The sequence below is a fragment of the Bison bison genome, unplaced genomic scaffold (genome assembly GCF_000754665.1).
Source record: "Bison bison bison isolate TAMUID 2011002044 unplaced genomic scaffold, Bison_UMD1.0 scf7180017864197, whole genome shotgun sequence".
In the NCBI taxonomy this organism is placed as follows: Eukaryota; Metazoa; Chordata; class Mammalia; order Artiodactyla; family Bovidae; genus Bison; species Bison bison.
In genome coordinates this window covers 750,872-764,608 of record NW_011494769.1, presented here as the reverse complement: position 1 = coordinate 764,608, position 13,737 = coordinate 750,872, and the positions used below count along the sequence as shown (strand labels likewise).

The window sequence follows — 13,737 nt, the reverse complement described above, 5'->3', positions numbered from 1 at the left end:
TATCAAGCCTTCAGTCAATTGGGCATCTCAATTAATGAAGTTTCCCTGGTAGCTCAGATGGTAAAGAATCTACCCACAATGCAGGATACCCAGGTTCAATCCCTAGAGAAGGGAATGGCTGCTTACTCCAGTATTCTTTCCTGGAAAATCCCATGGACATAGGAGCCTGGCGGGCTGTAGTCCATTTTGCCAGCAGAGTTACTCATATTGGGGTGTCTTCTATCTTGTAACATCCTGGAGAATTTTTTAACTCATCCAAAATTGTTAAGATATGTCTAGAAAAGGTTTATCTAGCTGTGTGCTAGATAAAATCTTTGGTTACGTGTGGCAGTGGTTTATTAATCAGAATCTTGTTGTTGACTCCATTCATGAGTAGAATTAGATCTGTGTGCATGTATACTCAGTCGCTAAGGTGTCCAACTCTTTGTGACCCCATGGACTATAACCCACCAGGCTCCTCTGTCTATGGGATTTCCAGGCAAGAATACTGGAGTGGGTTGCCATTTCCTTCTCCAGGAGATCTTCCCAACCCAGGGATCAAATCTGCATCTTCTGCAGTGGCAGGTGGATTCTTTACCACTAAGCCACTAGGAAAGCCCAGTCAGGATAATAGATTAACCAAAACATCCTACTCACCAGCCAAGTTTACTTTTCAAATCCTTATTGGAAAAAATCAACCAGAGAGGAAGGAGGTCCAGTTTCCATGTAGGTTTCCATGTAATACTATAGAAGTGGTGCTCTCTGGTGCTGTCATCTTGAGGGAAGAGCTGCCTGGTGAAAAAAATACAGCTGTGGACTCGAACTCAGTCTTTCCCAATGGTTCTCTCTTGATAGCATGTATGAGGATCACTCAAAAGGCTTGTTGAAGAATGCCAAGTCCTACCCTTAGAGTTTCTAATTCAGTAAGTCGAGATTCCAAAGGTCCTAACAAGTTTCCAGGTGATGCTGCCATTGCTGGCAGGACAGTCTCACTTTGAGAGCCACTGATGTGGAAGATGAAAGGACAGTGTGTTCTAATGGTTCCCCCTTACAGTCTTGAGTCTGATTCTAACAGGACCCAACTGAGCTTTCAGGTAGATAACTCAGCAGCATTCATTCTGCCGGTTTATTATGTGGCATTTGAAGTACAAAACACCACCGGAATCGCAAATGTTTCTTCCCCTCAAGGACCAATTACATATAAATAACTTTTAAAGGTCATTATAATGACTCCAATGAAGCAACCTCAAGCAACTCTGTGTTAGGTAGGAGGAAAAAAAAGTGTCTATGACGATGGATTGTCTGTGTGACATTTAAACACACACATGCTCCTAGCCTTCTCATGTATAATTTTATAGCCAACAGTTGTAAACTTCAATTGCATCTGTGGCCGTTGGCACTGCTCTGTGTGCAGAGCCTGAAGGTAGAATGTTTGACTTCACCATTTGTACCTATTTATCTGACACCGTACGTGTCAAATGATTTTGTTTGTGAGAGTCTCCCCAGACCCCCACATTGATGTCACCCCTGATTCTTATTGCTCTGCAGCAAGGTACAGGCCAGACTTGTTCTCTGCAAATGACCAGCATTGGCAATGGATTGTGTCTGACCTGTATAATTCCCTTCGCTGTAAATCACAGAAGTTTGATGTTCTTTGGCTTTCATGCTGCTAGTCCTTTTGAATTGTCTGGATTTAAAGGACATTGCTTTACTCCTAACTTCCAAGGAAGAGTAATCAGCCTTCTACTTACCAAAGGCCATACCAATAGCAAGAGAAAAACATAATTAGGGCAAGTGTTAGGACACCCCCGGCAGGGCCTCCTCCATAGCAGGGAGGCTCTTCTGAGTCCATTGATTTGCAGCTGCACACCATCCTGTAGAACCGATTGTATCAGCTACAGATTCATTGTCTCCTGGATGAAAGTACCACAAATGCCTTTCCTCCCCACCCCAGCCCAGGAACCAAGATGCCTGTATTCTCTTTTCATCTTAGTCTATCTTCACAGGATTTTTCTGTATCTTTGCTCTAGGCAGTACAGTCATGAAGGAAACCAAGACAGACTCTTCAATTGATTGATACTCCTAAAAGCCAAAGCCTTTGCTGTGGCCTTTTCTTCATTAACCCTTCCATTCCTATGGACTTAAAATCTAGAAAAGAGAGATTTCACACCAGCAGTAACCCCATGGCACAGGGCCTAAAGGTAGAACCCAACTCACTAAATGTCACATTTTATTTGAAGTTTCCTGCTTTTTCCTTTGAAATTCCTGAGGACTTTGTGCTTTACTTTTAATATCAAAAATAATTTCCTCAAATCTTCTAGTGGATCTAATGTGCTCCATTAGTGGATCTAAAAGGCACCACATTTTCCTGTTGCTTCTCTGACTCCCTAGGTTCCGTGGTGCCTGATGCTTTGGCCCCACTCTAAGAAGTTTAGCTTGTGGGTGGAGTCTGCACATGAGCTGCCGACCAGGATGCTCTGCAGAACTTCCAATTCTTGTTTCTTCCTCAACTAGGCCATGGCTTGCCACACAGAGCCCTTATTTGCATCTCACCCATCAGCAACTTCAGGTTGCATCTGGTCTCTCCTCCTATCTTGGAGGAAAAGAGTGTCCTTTGCCTTAAGAAGAACAGGACAGATATCCTCTTGGCTTTTTCCATTTACCATTCTTGTACCTGACAACATTTCATGTTGAACTCTGTAGTCATCTCATCCTGTCTGTCCTTGTTCAGCGAAGTGACCTCAGTTATTCACTGTGAGGAAAAGACAGGGCTAACTCACTATTCCTTGCCTATAAGCCTTCAAAAACAAAAAGGTCTAAGTGATGGACAAGAGCTCTTGGCAAAGGTTACTTCAGATCATCAATCTTCTTTTGTAAATGCAGAAATCAGTGGATGTGCAATGTTTCCCACCCCCTGCCCCTGACAGGTTTCAACTGGATGGAAAGCGTTGTCTCTGGTCCAGCTAAAAGAATCTTTGATGCAAGAGGTTTCTTTTTCCTTTTCAAAACATTACAGACATGATCTAGGTGACTGAACCACAAATTGGCAGCTCAGTATCTATGGGTTGCTTTTCTGTTTTGAGTCCTGCCTTTCCTGCAGTGCATGCACTGAGGCCAGGAGAGAGAAGCCAAGAGACTGATTTTTTCACAGAGAAGTCTTGTGAAATGTCCCTCAGCCGTGTCTCTGTTGTGTTCCTTTAAGATTCAGTTTAAGTGTTTTGACCTGAATAGAACATCTAGAAGATAACCCAGCCTCTGGAAGCTGCAGCCTTTACAATAGCTCCTACGTATCCAGTGCTTGCTTGTTTAAGGTTCTGGGGTGGAAAATTATGTCTCAAGATCAAAGGAGGGGTGGACAGAGAGAGAAGGTTGCACTCTGTTTGTTTTGAATCACTGTCCCTTTATTATTCCTGTACCCTCTTGGTCAGTTCTGGGGATGCCAGACACAGTGGAGGAGATGTGCCCCGACATCCCCCAGCTGGAAGGCCTGATGAAGGAAATCAACGACCTGGCCGAGTCAGGGGCCCGGTACACAGAGATGCCCCACGTCATTGAGGTCATCTTGCCCATGCTCTGCAACTACCTGTCCTACTGGTGGGAGCGGGGGCCCGAGCACCTGCCCCCCAGTGCAGGGCCCTGGTGCACCAAGGTCACGTCTGAACACCTCAGTGTCATCCTGGGCAACATTCTGAAAATCATCAACAACAACCTGGGCATCGACGAGGCCTCTTGGATGAAGCGCATTGCAGGTACCACGCATGTCTTTCAGCCCTGGCATCGAGATGCCTAGACTCTTTTTCTTCTCTTAGTCTATCATTAAGCTATCCCCGCTCCCCACCTTAGATATTTAACAGTAAAAAGAACTGACTTATTCCCTTATAGGGCTTCCTGGAGCAAATGCTCCTGCCTGACTCCCCAACTAATCCAGCCCCTCAAATCTCCAGGAAGCCCTTCTTAATAAACTGTGCAAGATTCTGATGATCATTTCTCATTTGCTTTTGGTACTTAAGAATCCCATTTGCTCTTACAGTAATAATTGTTCATATTTTCTGGGTAAGTGACCTTGTGTGTTTTCCACATGTACGAAACTCACTCCCACCTGGGCTGTACTGTAAGTTTCTAGCATTTGTGTTTCACTTTATGCTTTGTAAGACACTCTCTGATTTAGGCTCATAGTAGCGTCACTTTGATTTTGGGTTTGTTTTGTATTCCTCTAGAACTCCTTGCATGCAGTAGGCTCCTAGTGAGTGTTACTTGCTGATTTTCTGTTCTCAAAAGAGGAGAGGATTGGAAAATTAATAACCACACTTTCCACAGTCAGGAAACCATGAAGATTTTAGGGTCCTCTGTCACGGTAAAGTCAGAGGAGACAGAAGCTAAAGTCATTGCCTTTGATAGACCTGCAGTTTAGATACACAGTTCCACCATAGCTGTTTCACCCCTACACTTTCCTGGACCATGAAACACAGCCATTGGGTCAATAGGAGCTATTAGCTTCCTGGACAAATAAGTAGATACCCCTCCGCAAGACCAAGGAAGAAAACTTCCTACCCTCTTCCTGTCTCTGAAATGAACTGAGATTCAAATTATATTAATAAATACTTTGGTTACTGACGGCTCCTGGATAGTATAAGACCCCTGGGAACATATGAATAGGTAAATTGGTGTTCCTTTCTTATCTTTTAGCCCAAGAATATTGTTAACCCTTAAGTAATTTGTTGAGGGCTCTACATTTGTAGATCTGGATTAAGGGAAGGAAGGAAATCAAAGAATTAACTCCCTTAGATTCCCCAGGGGTACGAAGGAAAGAAGTCACAGCACACTGATGAGAACTGAACTTGGCCTGTTATTTCACAAGGGTGTCCAGATCTCATTCAGTCAGGTCACTTCGCTCCTGGTGTGTAAACAAGGTCAGTTTTCAAGAGCAACCTCAAATCACCCATATCTGGAAGAACCTCTCTGATTCCAGGTCCAGAGCAGAGGTGCACCCAGGTGAGGACCGGGTATGAAATGGGAGCCATCATAGTGCGAAGTTTCGACTTCTGATTAACACATTGCAACAGAGAACTGCCTTCACCTTCTCTTTCTAAAAAAGTCTTTTTTATGAAAGCAAAAAATAAGGCACAGTGAGATGAAAAAGTGCTGGAATATAGGCTGTTTCCAACTGAAAAGCCCTACATGAAAGAACTTTGAAATACACAAAATACATATTGTACTTTGCGAATGGTTCATGACTCTTGAGAATTTTTTTTCACATATCTAAATAATTACTCTGATTCTGACCTTTATTATGCATTCGACCATTAGGATATTGCATTTTAAAAAGTCAATGAGACATGTAGGTTTTATCTTTCTCTTTAAGAGGGCCAGAATCATAGTCCCAAGTCCTACTGATGGTTTGTTTCTGCTCATTGACTTTTAGTGGCCACCCTAGCCTGCCTCTTCATTATAGATGATAGTAGTTTGTCTGCTTTTCTCAGGGCCTAGAGGAGCCCCAAGATAATAGGCTGGCAGTTCTCAAGTCTTGGGGGCTGAGAACTATGGTTGGGTTTGTGTATTTTTAAGAGATTTCTCTATAAAATAACCAGAAAGCATAGTGTTAAGTGTGTACTCTTGACTCAGCACAGTGCTGTTTATATAAATAAAAGACTTCCTTCAAGGAGTTTATAACGTAGCTAGTGAGCCAAAGTCACTCTTCTAAAATGAAACAAGATGGTCTGTTATGAAGAGCTCAGAGATATAACAAGGGCCATGCCTGAAGAGTTCAGGGGTGGCTCTTCTCATAACTTGAAGAAGCAAAACAGGAAGAGGGACCTTCTCCTGTAGCTCCATCCGTGCCTACCCCCAGCCCAGCAACTGTGACTTCATGAGACAGACATGCCAAAAGGAAGATGAAGGAAGGGTGCCAGTGTGAGTCAAGGGCTTTCCATAGCCTCACCATTGAGTGTCCCTTCTTTCCTTTTCTCGACTGTCATAACTTGTGGAATGAGGGGGAGGCCCTTTGTTTGCAAACACAGTGTACGCCCAACCGATCATCAGCAAAGCCAGGCCAGACCTGCTGAGAAGCCACTTCATCCCGACCCTGGAGAAGCTGAAGAAGAAGGCCATCAAAACTGTGCAGGAGGAGGAGCAGCTGAGAGCTGACAGCAAGGGCGACACGCAGGAGGCTGAGCTGCTCATCCTGGACGAGTTTGCTGTCCTCTGCAGAGACCTCTATGCCTTCTACCCTATGCTCATCCGCTACGTGGACAACAACAGGTACAGAGGCACCTGGGCAGGGCCGGCCCCCGATGGAGGGGTGGTACTGGGTTTTGTTACAGGCGAGAGAGGGAGGTCACGGCTGCCACCACCAGCGCCCCCTACCCCCACCCCCCTGCCTCCATCCCTGCTGTGGGACCTCTGCGCAGCACTTTCCTTGCCCAGTGGTTCTGTATGATCAGTGGCATGGCCACCCAGTCCATCCTCACAGGCCACTGAAGAAGGGTGGCAACAACCCCTTCCGCCCCTCTGCTCTTCTGTCACACACTCATCCAAGAGATATTACTGACTGTGTGCCAGGCACTGTTCGAGAGGACAGGCAAGAACACTACAGAAAAAAAGATGTTGGCTCAGGGAGCTTTCACTCTGGCAAGAGAGTGGGGTGAGCAAATGATAAACAAAGTACTTAGACATTTACAATATACTTCCCTATGTACTTACATATTTACCTATAGCAATGGCACCCCACTCCAGTACTCTTGCCTGGAAAATCCCATGGACGGAGGAGCCTGGTAGGCTGCAGTCCATGGGGTTGCTAAGAGTCGGGCACGACAGAGCGACTTCACTTTCACTTTTCACTTTCATGCATTGGAGAAGGAAATGGCAACCCACTCCAGTGTTCTTGCCTGGAGAATCCCAGGGACGGGGGAGCCCGGTGGGCTGCCGTCTCTGGGGTCACACAGAGTCGGTCACGACTGAAGCGACTTAGCAGCAGCAGCAGTGTACTTACCTAAGTAAACTATTACAAGCAAAGTAAATGGAATCAGGAGTGCCAGGTGGCAGTTTTAAAAGAATGTTACTGAGAAGGCGACATCTGAACACAGACCTGCAGGAGGTGAGGTCGGAAACCATGTGGATCTGGGGAAGAGGTCTGTTCCTGGGAAGAAGGAATATCCGGTGCAAGCCCTGAGGGAGGGACGAGTGGGGATGTTCAGGGAGTCACAGGGAGGCCAGAGAGAGAGGAGTCGAGGGGTGGGGAGAGCAGCAGGAGACGTCAGAGTGGCCAGTTTCTCTCCTCGGGGCCGAGAGTACAGGGCTTTTCCTCTGAGTGAGATGAGAGGTTGGCGCAGCGTTGAAGCTAAGCTGTGATGTGATCTGACTCCGTCTTCAAGCACAGTGGTGATGGATCAGGGCAAATAAAGGAGGTGAGGAGGCTGGCTGGGAGGCTTACAGTGGCCCAGTCAAGGGCTGAGGGTGATTTGGAGTTGACAGAGCAAACCAACCCTAACCTTAACCCTAATCCTGGTGCCCTAATCCTAGTCCTGGTGCCAGGCCTGGGGCAGAGAGGGATGGGGCCACTGCTTAGTGGGACTGGGGTCTCCTTTCAGAGTCCTGAAAATGTTCTGCAATTAGATAGTCATAGTGGTGGTCCAACACTGTGAATGTACTGAATGTTGCTAATGAGTAATTTGACATGTATGTTACTACAATTTAAAAGGAAAAAAAAAAAGAGTTGGTGTTGGCTGGGGCCCAGTTGGTAGCAATGAAAGTTGACAGAATATGTCAGATTCTGGACCCAGCATCTTAAAGGTAGAGTCTTTGGGACATGCAGACTGGAAATAAGAGAAAAGAGATGAGTCAAAGATGATTCTGAGCAAATGGAAGGAGGGAGTTCCCAACAATTAAGTTGGAGGGGATTGTGGGTACGGAAGGTTTTTAGGGGAAGATGAAGAGATCCCTTTCAGACATGTTAATTTGAGTTGCTGCTTCCATATAAAAATGAAAATGTCAAGTGGGCAGTTATATGAGTCCAGAGTTCATAAGAGAGGTCTGGTGTGGACCTAAGAATTTGAGAGTCGCCTACATATTGGTATGTGGTCTTTGAGAGCCATGAGACTGAATGAGATAAATAAAGGCTTGAGAGGGAAAGAGAAGCGTTCCAAGGACTGAGCCCTTGTACACAGGTCAGGCGGAAGAGAAGGAACCACGAGTGAGACTGAGAGGAAGCCACCAGTGAGACAGGAGGAAACCAACAGCGTGTTGTGTCCTAGGTACCAATTTCACAAAGGATTTCCAGGAGGAAAGAATAACGAATAAATGATTGGTGACCTTGATAAGAGCAGTATCAATAAAATGATGGAGTTGAAGGCCTCTTTGGAGTAGGTTGGAAGAGAATAGGAGAAAAGGACTTGGAGATAGCACTACAGACAACTTGTTCAGGGAGGTTTTTGTTTTTGTTTTTTTTATTTTGGCTGCTCTGGGTCTTCTTTGCAGCATGCTGGCTTTCTCTAGTTGCACTGCGTGGGCTTTATTTGTTGGGACACAAGGCCATCTTATTGCAGTGCGTGGGCTTCTCTAGTTGTGGTGTGTGGGCTTAGTTGCCCCACAGCATGTGGGATCTTAGTTCCCCGACCAGGAATCGAACCCACGTAGCCTGCATTGGAAGGCAGATTCTTAACCACTGGAACGTTATGGAAGTCCCACAGGGAGTTTCACTATAAAGGGGAAGAGAGAAATGGGCTGCTAGCTAGATGCAGAATAGGTTCAAAAGGAGAGTTTTTAAGATGGGGGACTTTTCAACTTGTTCCTTTATGAATGGGAATGAGCCACTGGAGAGAAGAGAAATTGCTGATGTAAGAGGGAGAGAGAATTTCTAAAGCAATGCATTCAAACAGGCAGAGGATCAGCCTGAGATCATTCATTTACAGTGATGGGCAGGAGGGCAGGGGGCATGGGTGCTGCTGCTGGCAAGACAGACAGACAGACAGACAGATGCACATGCGCACACACGCCCATATGTGTTACGGCTGGCAGTCTGTAGGAGTCCTTTTCTGGTTGCTTCCATTCTCAGTGAAGTAGGAAGCAAGAACATCAACTGAGAGGGAGGGTGGGGAGAATGTACTTGGAGGGTTGAGGAGGAAGCAGACGATCTGGGGCAATGGCTTTGACAAGTAGGGGGAATGGATGGACCAGGGGAGTGCAGTGGTTGCAAGGCAGCATCAGTGGCCCCACTTGAGATCTGTGGTCATGGACTTAAAGTGGGATCATCAGCAAGGTGTGATTTTCTCCAGCCAACTTGGCTGCCACGTACAGGCTGAGACTAGGTAGAGAGTTGGATTTAACCAGGGTTGGGGTTTTGCAAAATGAGTATGATGAAGGCTAATTATAAGCATTGATCATGGAATTTAAGCTGAATAAGAATAGTTAGATCATCACTGACTCAAGGAACATGATTTTGAGCAAACTCTGGGAAATAGTAGAGAACAGAGGAGCCCGGTGTGCTGCAGTCCATAGGGTCGCAAAGACTTCTCCACTGAACAACAACAACAAGGAGGACATGAAAGCATAGGAACCTTATGTTCACGAGCAGGCCAAGGAACAAAGAACAGCTGGTCCCAGTGGAAGGCAAAGACCAAATAGATATTTTATTAAACCACACCTTCCCAGAGCTTCGAGCCCTCAAATGGAAGTTTGGAGTGGTTTAATTTTAAAATACCCCATTGTAGATACAGAAAAGACTTAGAGACATTTGGGGGAACACTGCTAATTTTTGAGTGGTATGCCATTCTGTCATGGGCAGGGAATAGGTCTGGATATGCCTATTTTAGCATTTATTTCATAAGGTAAATTATACTTCCTATTTAAAATATCTGCTTAAGATTACTTATGTTTAGCTTTGCAGAATACACATATGCACACTATATATAGGTGTATGTGTGTATATAATTCCTTAACTATCTATGGGCAATTTTACTCTCTTTTTCAAAAGAAATCCTGCTCTCAGGGTCATCATTTTAGTCATTTATGATAACATAATTATGTTAGCAGGTTAGCAAAGAAATTTGTCAGTCTGAGGTGAAAGCAAGAATGAGAGTAGGGTAAGATTGCTCCTGAAATAGCTCTCTCGTTGCATCTGCCACTATTGACAATCAAGACTCAAGATAGAGTGTGTTCCACTTACGTAGTATTTGAAAGTTGCTAAAAATGACAATGTCAGAGAGTCTTTGAGATCATCATTAATTCATTAATCCCCACATTTCAACCCGTTCTTCCCTGAGCACCAGGGAGCATTAAGGCTATCTGAGCCTCACTTATAAATGCTTCCTTCCTATGTGTGTGCCTTTGCCTTCCTTGAGTCCTTTCTTCACCCTAAAGAATTGGCTGGCTTGGACGTACAGGACTGTGGAGTTGGCAGGAATATGAGAGGTCGGCTCATCTAACTGGACAGATAAACACCCCCTTCCTTTTTCCTAGTGGTGCCTTTCCCTCCTCTCGTTATCCACCACGGTTATGGACAACAGACAAAGCTGGACCCATGCGTGCCTTCCCCTTCTAGTGTCAGACATTTCAAGTCGTTTTTTTCAACTCCTTCTCATTCATTTTTTTCTTCTGGTTTTATTGAGACATGATTGATACAAAGCCCTCTGTAAGGTATACAACAGAATGGTTTAACTTACATACATCAAGAAAGGCTTACTACAGTAAGCGGAGGGAACGTCCATCATCTCACACAGGTACAAAATAAAAGACAAAAAAGTCTTTATTCCTTGTAATGAGAAAACTTAGGATTTACTCTCAACAACTTTCATGTAACATACAGTGTTAATCAGATGAGTCATGTTTAACCTTACATCCCTAGGACTTATTTATAACTGGATGTTTATACCTTGATCTGCCTTCATCCAATTCCCCCAACTTTGAACCATTTTGAGTTCAGATCTGTAACTCCTATCAGCTCTGCTTTTGCTCTTTAGAGCCACAAAACTCCTCCAGTCTCTCCCTAAGCAGCTCTTTAAATATTGAAGAGAGCCATCTTGCCCTGTCTTCCCCTGTTTTCTCTTGTTGTATTAAATCTTTGTACTTCCTTCAGCCCTGTCACAGCAGTGTGTCAGGTCTCCTTGACATCTGAATAGAAGCTTTGGCGGGTCAGTGATCAGCCTGAAAATGACCCAGAAGGAGTGAGAGTTCCAGGCATGCTGTGGTCATAGCCTGGTAACTCAGGGCTCCATCTCCTCAGGCTGGGAGGTTATAAATCAACATAGGTTCAACAAACCTCTGTACACAAATCAGCTTCTCAGCTTCGTTTCTGGAAATCAGAGACCCTGAACAGAGACGAACAGCTTTTGTGCGATTTGGAGTGAAAACTCATCTCTCAAACTGTTGATGGGAATCCAAGTAAATCCTGTGCGGTGACTGCCTCAGGCTGAATCCTCTATAAAAGGCTCAGGAACAAGGCAGAGATAAGCTCTTACCGCTTAGTCAGACAACCTGACCGTGAATACAGGAGCAAGGCTTTACTTTCTTTCAAAAGCCTGATAACTGGCTTTACTTTCTTCAAAAACCTGACGACTTGTCATTTTGAAAATAGCAGTCTAACTCTTCTCACTCTTGCCTTTCTCCAAGATTTTGTTCTCCTGCTTTTTGTTTCTGTTTTACCTCTAAGTCCAACCTTCTTCCGCGCCTACAGCCTTGCATTTCCCAGCTGCCTTTTGGCAGCACAGAGAGCAGATGATGAAAGAAACCCACATTCAGTTAACTACCTCCAAAAGGATCAATTGTCTGAATGTTGAGAGAGATCTTGAATTCTGTGAAACGCTGGGAGCAGCGGGGACAGAGCCTGGTTACTTCGTTTGGGGGTAGGAAAAGATTCGGACAAAATGGAGAGGCAAGGTTCTGCCCTCCTGCAAATATTGTCTTAGTCTGGTTTGAGAGGAGCAGAGAATTTATGTGCCTGGGAGAAAGCATTTAATGGGGGGTTCATGTGACCCACCATTCTGAACCCGAAGAAGGACCCTCACTAAAAACAAAGAGTAAAAAATCTGTCTCTTGCAAGAAGGATGTTCAAAACAAAATTCACTGAGCTGAAAGCCAAGATATTAAAAACTGCTGCTTTCTCCTGTGAGCAGATGTTCACCTGATATTTTGTTTTCAGCGTTCCTGCAGGTCACATTCCCTGTGGCTGGACTTTTCTTCGGCAGGGTAGGACGTGTGCCCTTGTCTCTTCCCACTAGAGGCATAGGGCAAGCCTATAAAGCTCATTTAAGCTAGAACTCGGCAGAAGGAACGGCTGGTACTTCTGATAAAACTTGACACTTGACTCTGAAAAGGCGCTCCTGAAAAATCAATATGAAAGAAATCAAAAAGCATTACCAATCTCAAGCCTCAAGTTTGGATGCATTTGGCCCCTAGTGATGGATACCTTATAGAGTAGCTTAAAGTAGAAGTTAAATCTCACACATAAAAGAAGTGCAGAGATATCCAATCCATGGCCAGTGTTGTTGCTCCTCACCCCTCTCTCTTCCTGTCCTTAACACTGACTTCCATCTTCAAAGTTACTTTATGGTGCAACATGCCAATTAGAGTTTAAGCTGTCGTATTTTCATCCCAGAGAGGAAGTAGAAAGGCAGGAGGGCACCTTCAGCTATCTGATGCTTTTTATTTATTTATTTTTCTTTAATAGAAAATTATTTAATTAGTATACATGTGTTCCCCATCCTGAACCCTCCTCCCTCCTCCCTCCCCATACCATCCCTCTGGGTCGTCCTAGTGCACCAGCCCCAAGCATCCAGCATCGTGCATTGAACCTGGACTGGCATCTCGTTTCATACATGACGTTTCACATGTTTCAATGCCATTCTCCCAAATCTTCCCACCCTCTCCCTCTCCCACAGAGTCCATAAGACTGTTCTATAGCTTTTTAGACAGCTCTTCCAGGAGGCTTATCCAACAACTTCCTCTTCCAGCTCATCAGAGTGTAGTTCCACAGGTGTCCCTCAGAGGAGGCTGGGTAATGTGATCTTAGCAGCACGCAGTGCCACCCAGGGTACAATGGGGTTTTCTTCCTAAGGAAGAGGAGGAGAATAAACGTGGCAGATCACCTGTAGTGTCTACCTATAAAACAGAGGCTAGTTGAAGGAGAAAACAAGAAAGATTAAACAGAAACATCCATGAAGCTAGAACTCAAGCAGTGAGGAACTAAGGAGATGAGAGAGGCGTCCACAGGTGGTCTTGGCCTTACGAGTCTTTACTTTCTTCCTTAGCCTAGTAATGGGCAGAATGGGCAGAAGGTACAGGCAGCTCAGGACAACTCAGGCTGATATCCCAGGTATAGGGAACTGGCTTTTGATAGCTATTCCCCTGCAGGCACCAAGGGACATGGAGTTTTTTAAACCATTCATGAGAGCCACAGTTTTCTTTAAGAAAGATGATACACAATTTAACTCCTAGTGCATTACTTTACACAGATATTTGAAAGTGGCAAATCATCCACCCCTTTCAAAATATAATATAATTCAAATGTGCAAGATGATTAGAGGCAAGACAACTTTTCAGTTCAGTTCAGTCGCTCAGTCATGTCCGACTCTTTGCGACCCCATGAACTGCAGTATGCCAGGCCTCCCTGTCCATCACCAACTCCCAGAGTTCAATCTAACTCATGTCCATCGAGTTGGTGATGCCATCCAGCCATCTCATCCTCTGTCATCCCCTTCTCCTCTTGCCCCCAATCCCTCCCAGCATCAGAGTCTCTTCCAGTGAGTCAACTCTTCACATGAGGTGGCC

The 13,737-nt window shown here is 45.0% G+C and overlaps 1 protein-coding gene across 1 annotated transcript in view; it reads left to right on the top strand.

Moving 5' to 3' along the window:
- RYR3 (ryanodine receptor 3) overlaps positions 1 to 13,737 on the top strand; it is a 567,299-nt gene that overhangs the window by 493,298 nt on the left and 60,264 nt on the right. The window contains exons 66-67 of the mRNA XM_010844173.1: positions 3,408 to 3,728; positions 5,997 to 6,237. Of these exons, the coding sequence (XP_010842475.1) occupies positions 3,408 to 3,728; positions 5,997 to 6,237 (562 nt within the window). The remainder of the gene's footprint in view (positions 1 to 3,407; positions 3,729 to 5,996; positions 6,238 to 13,737) is intronic.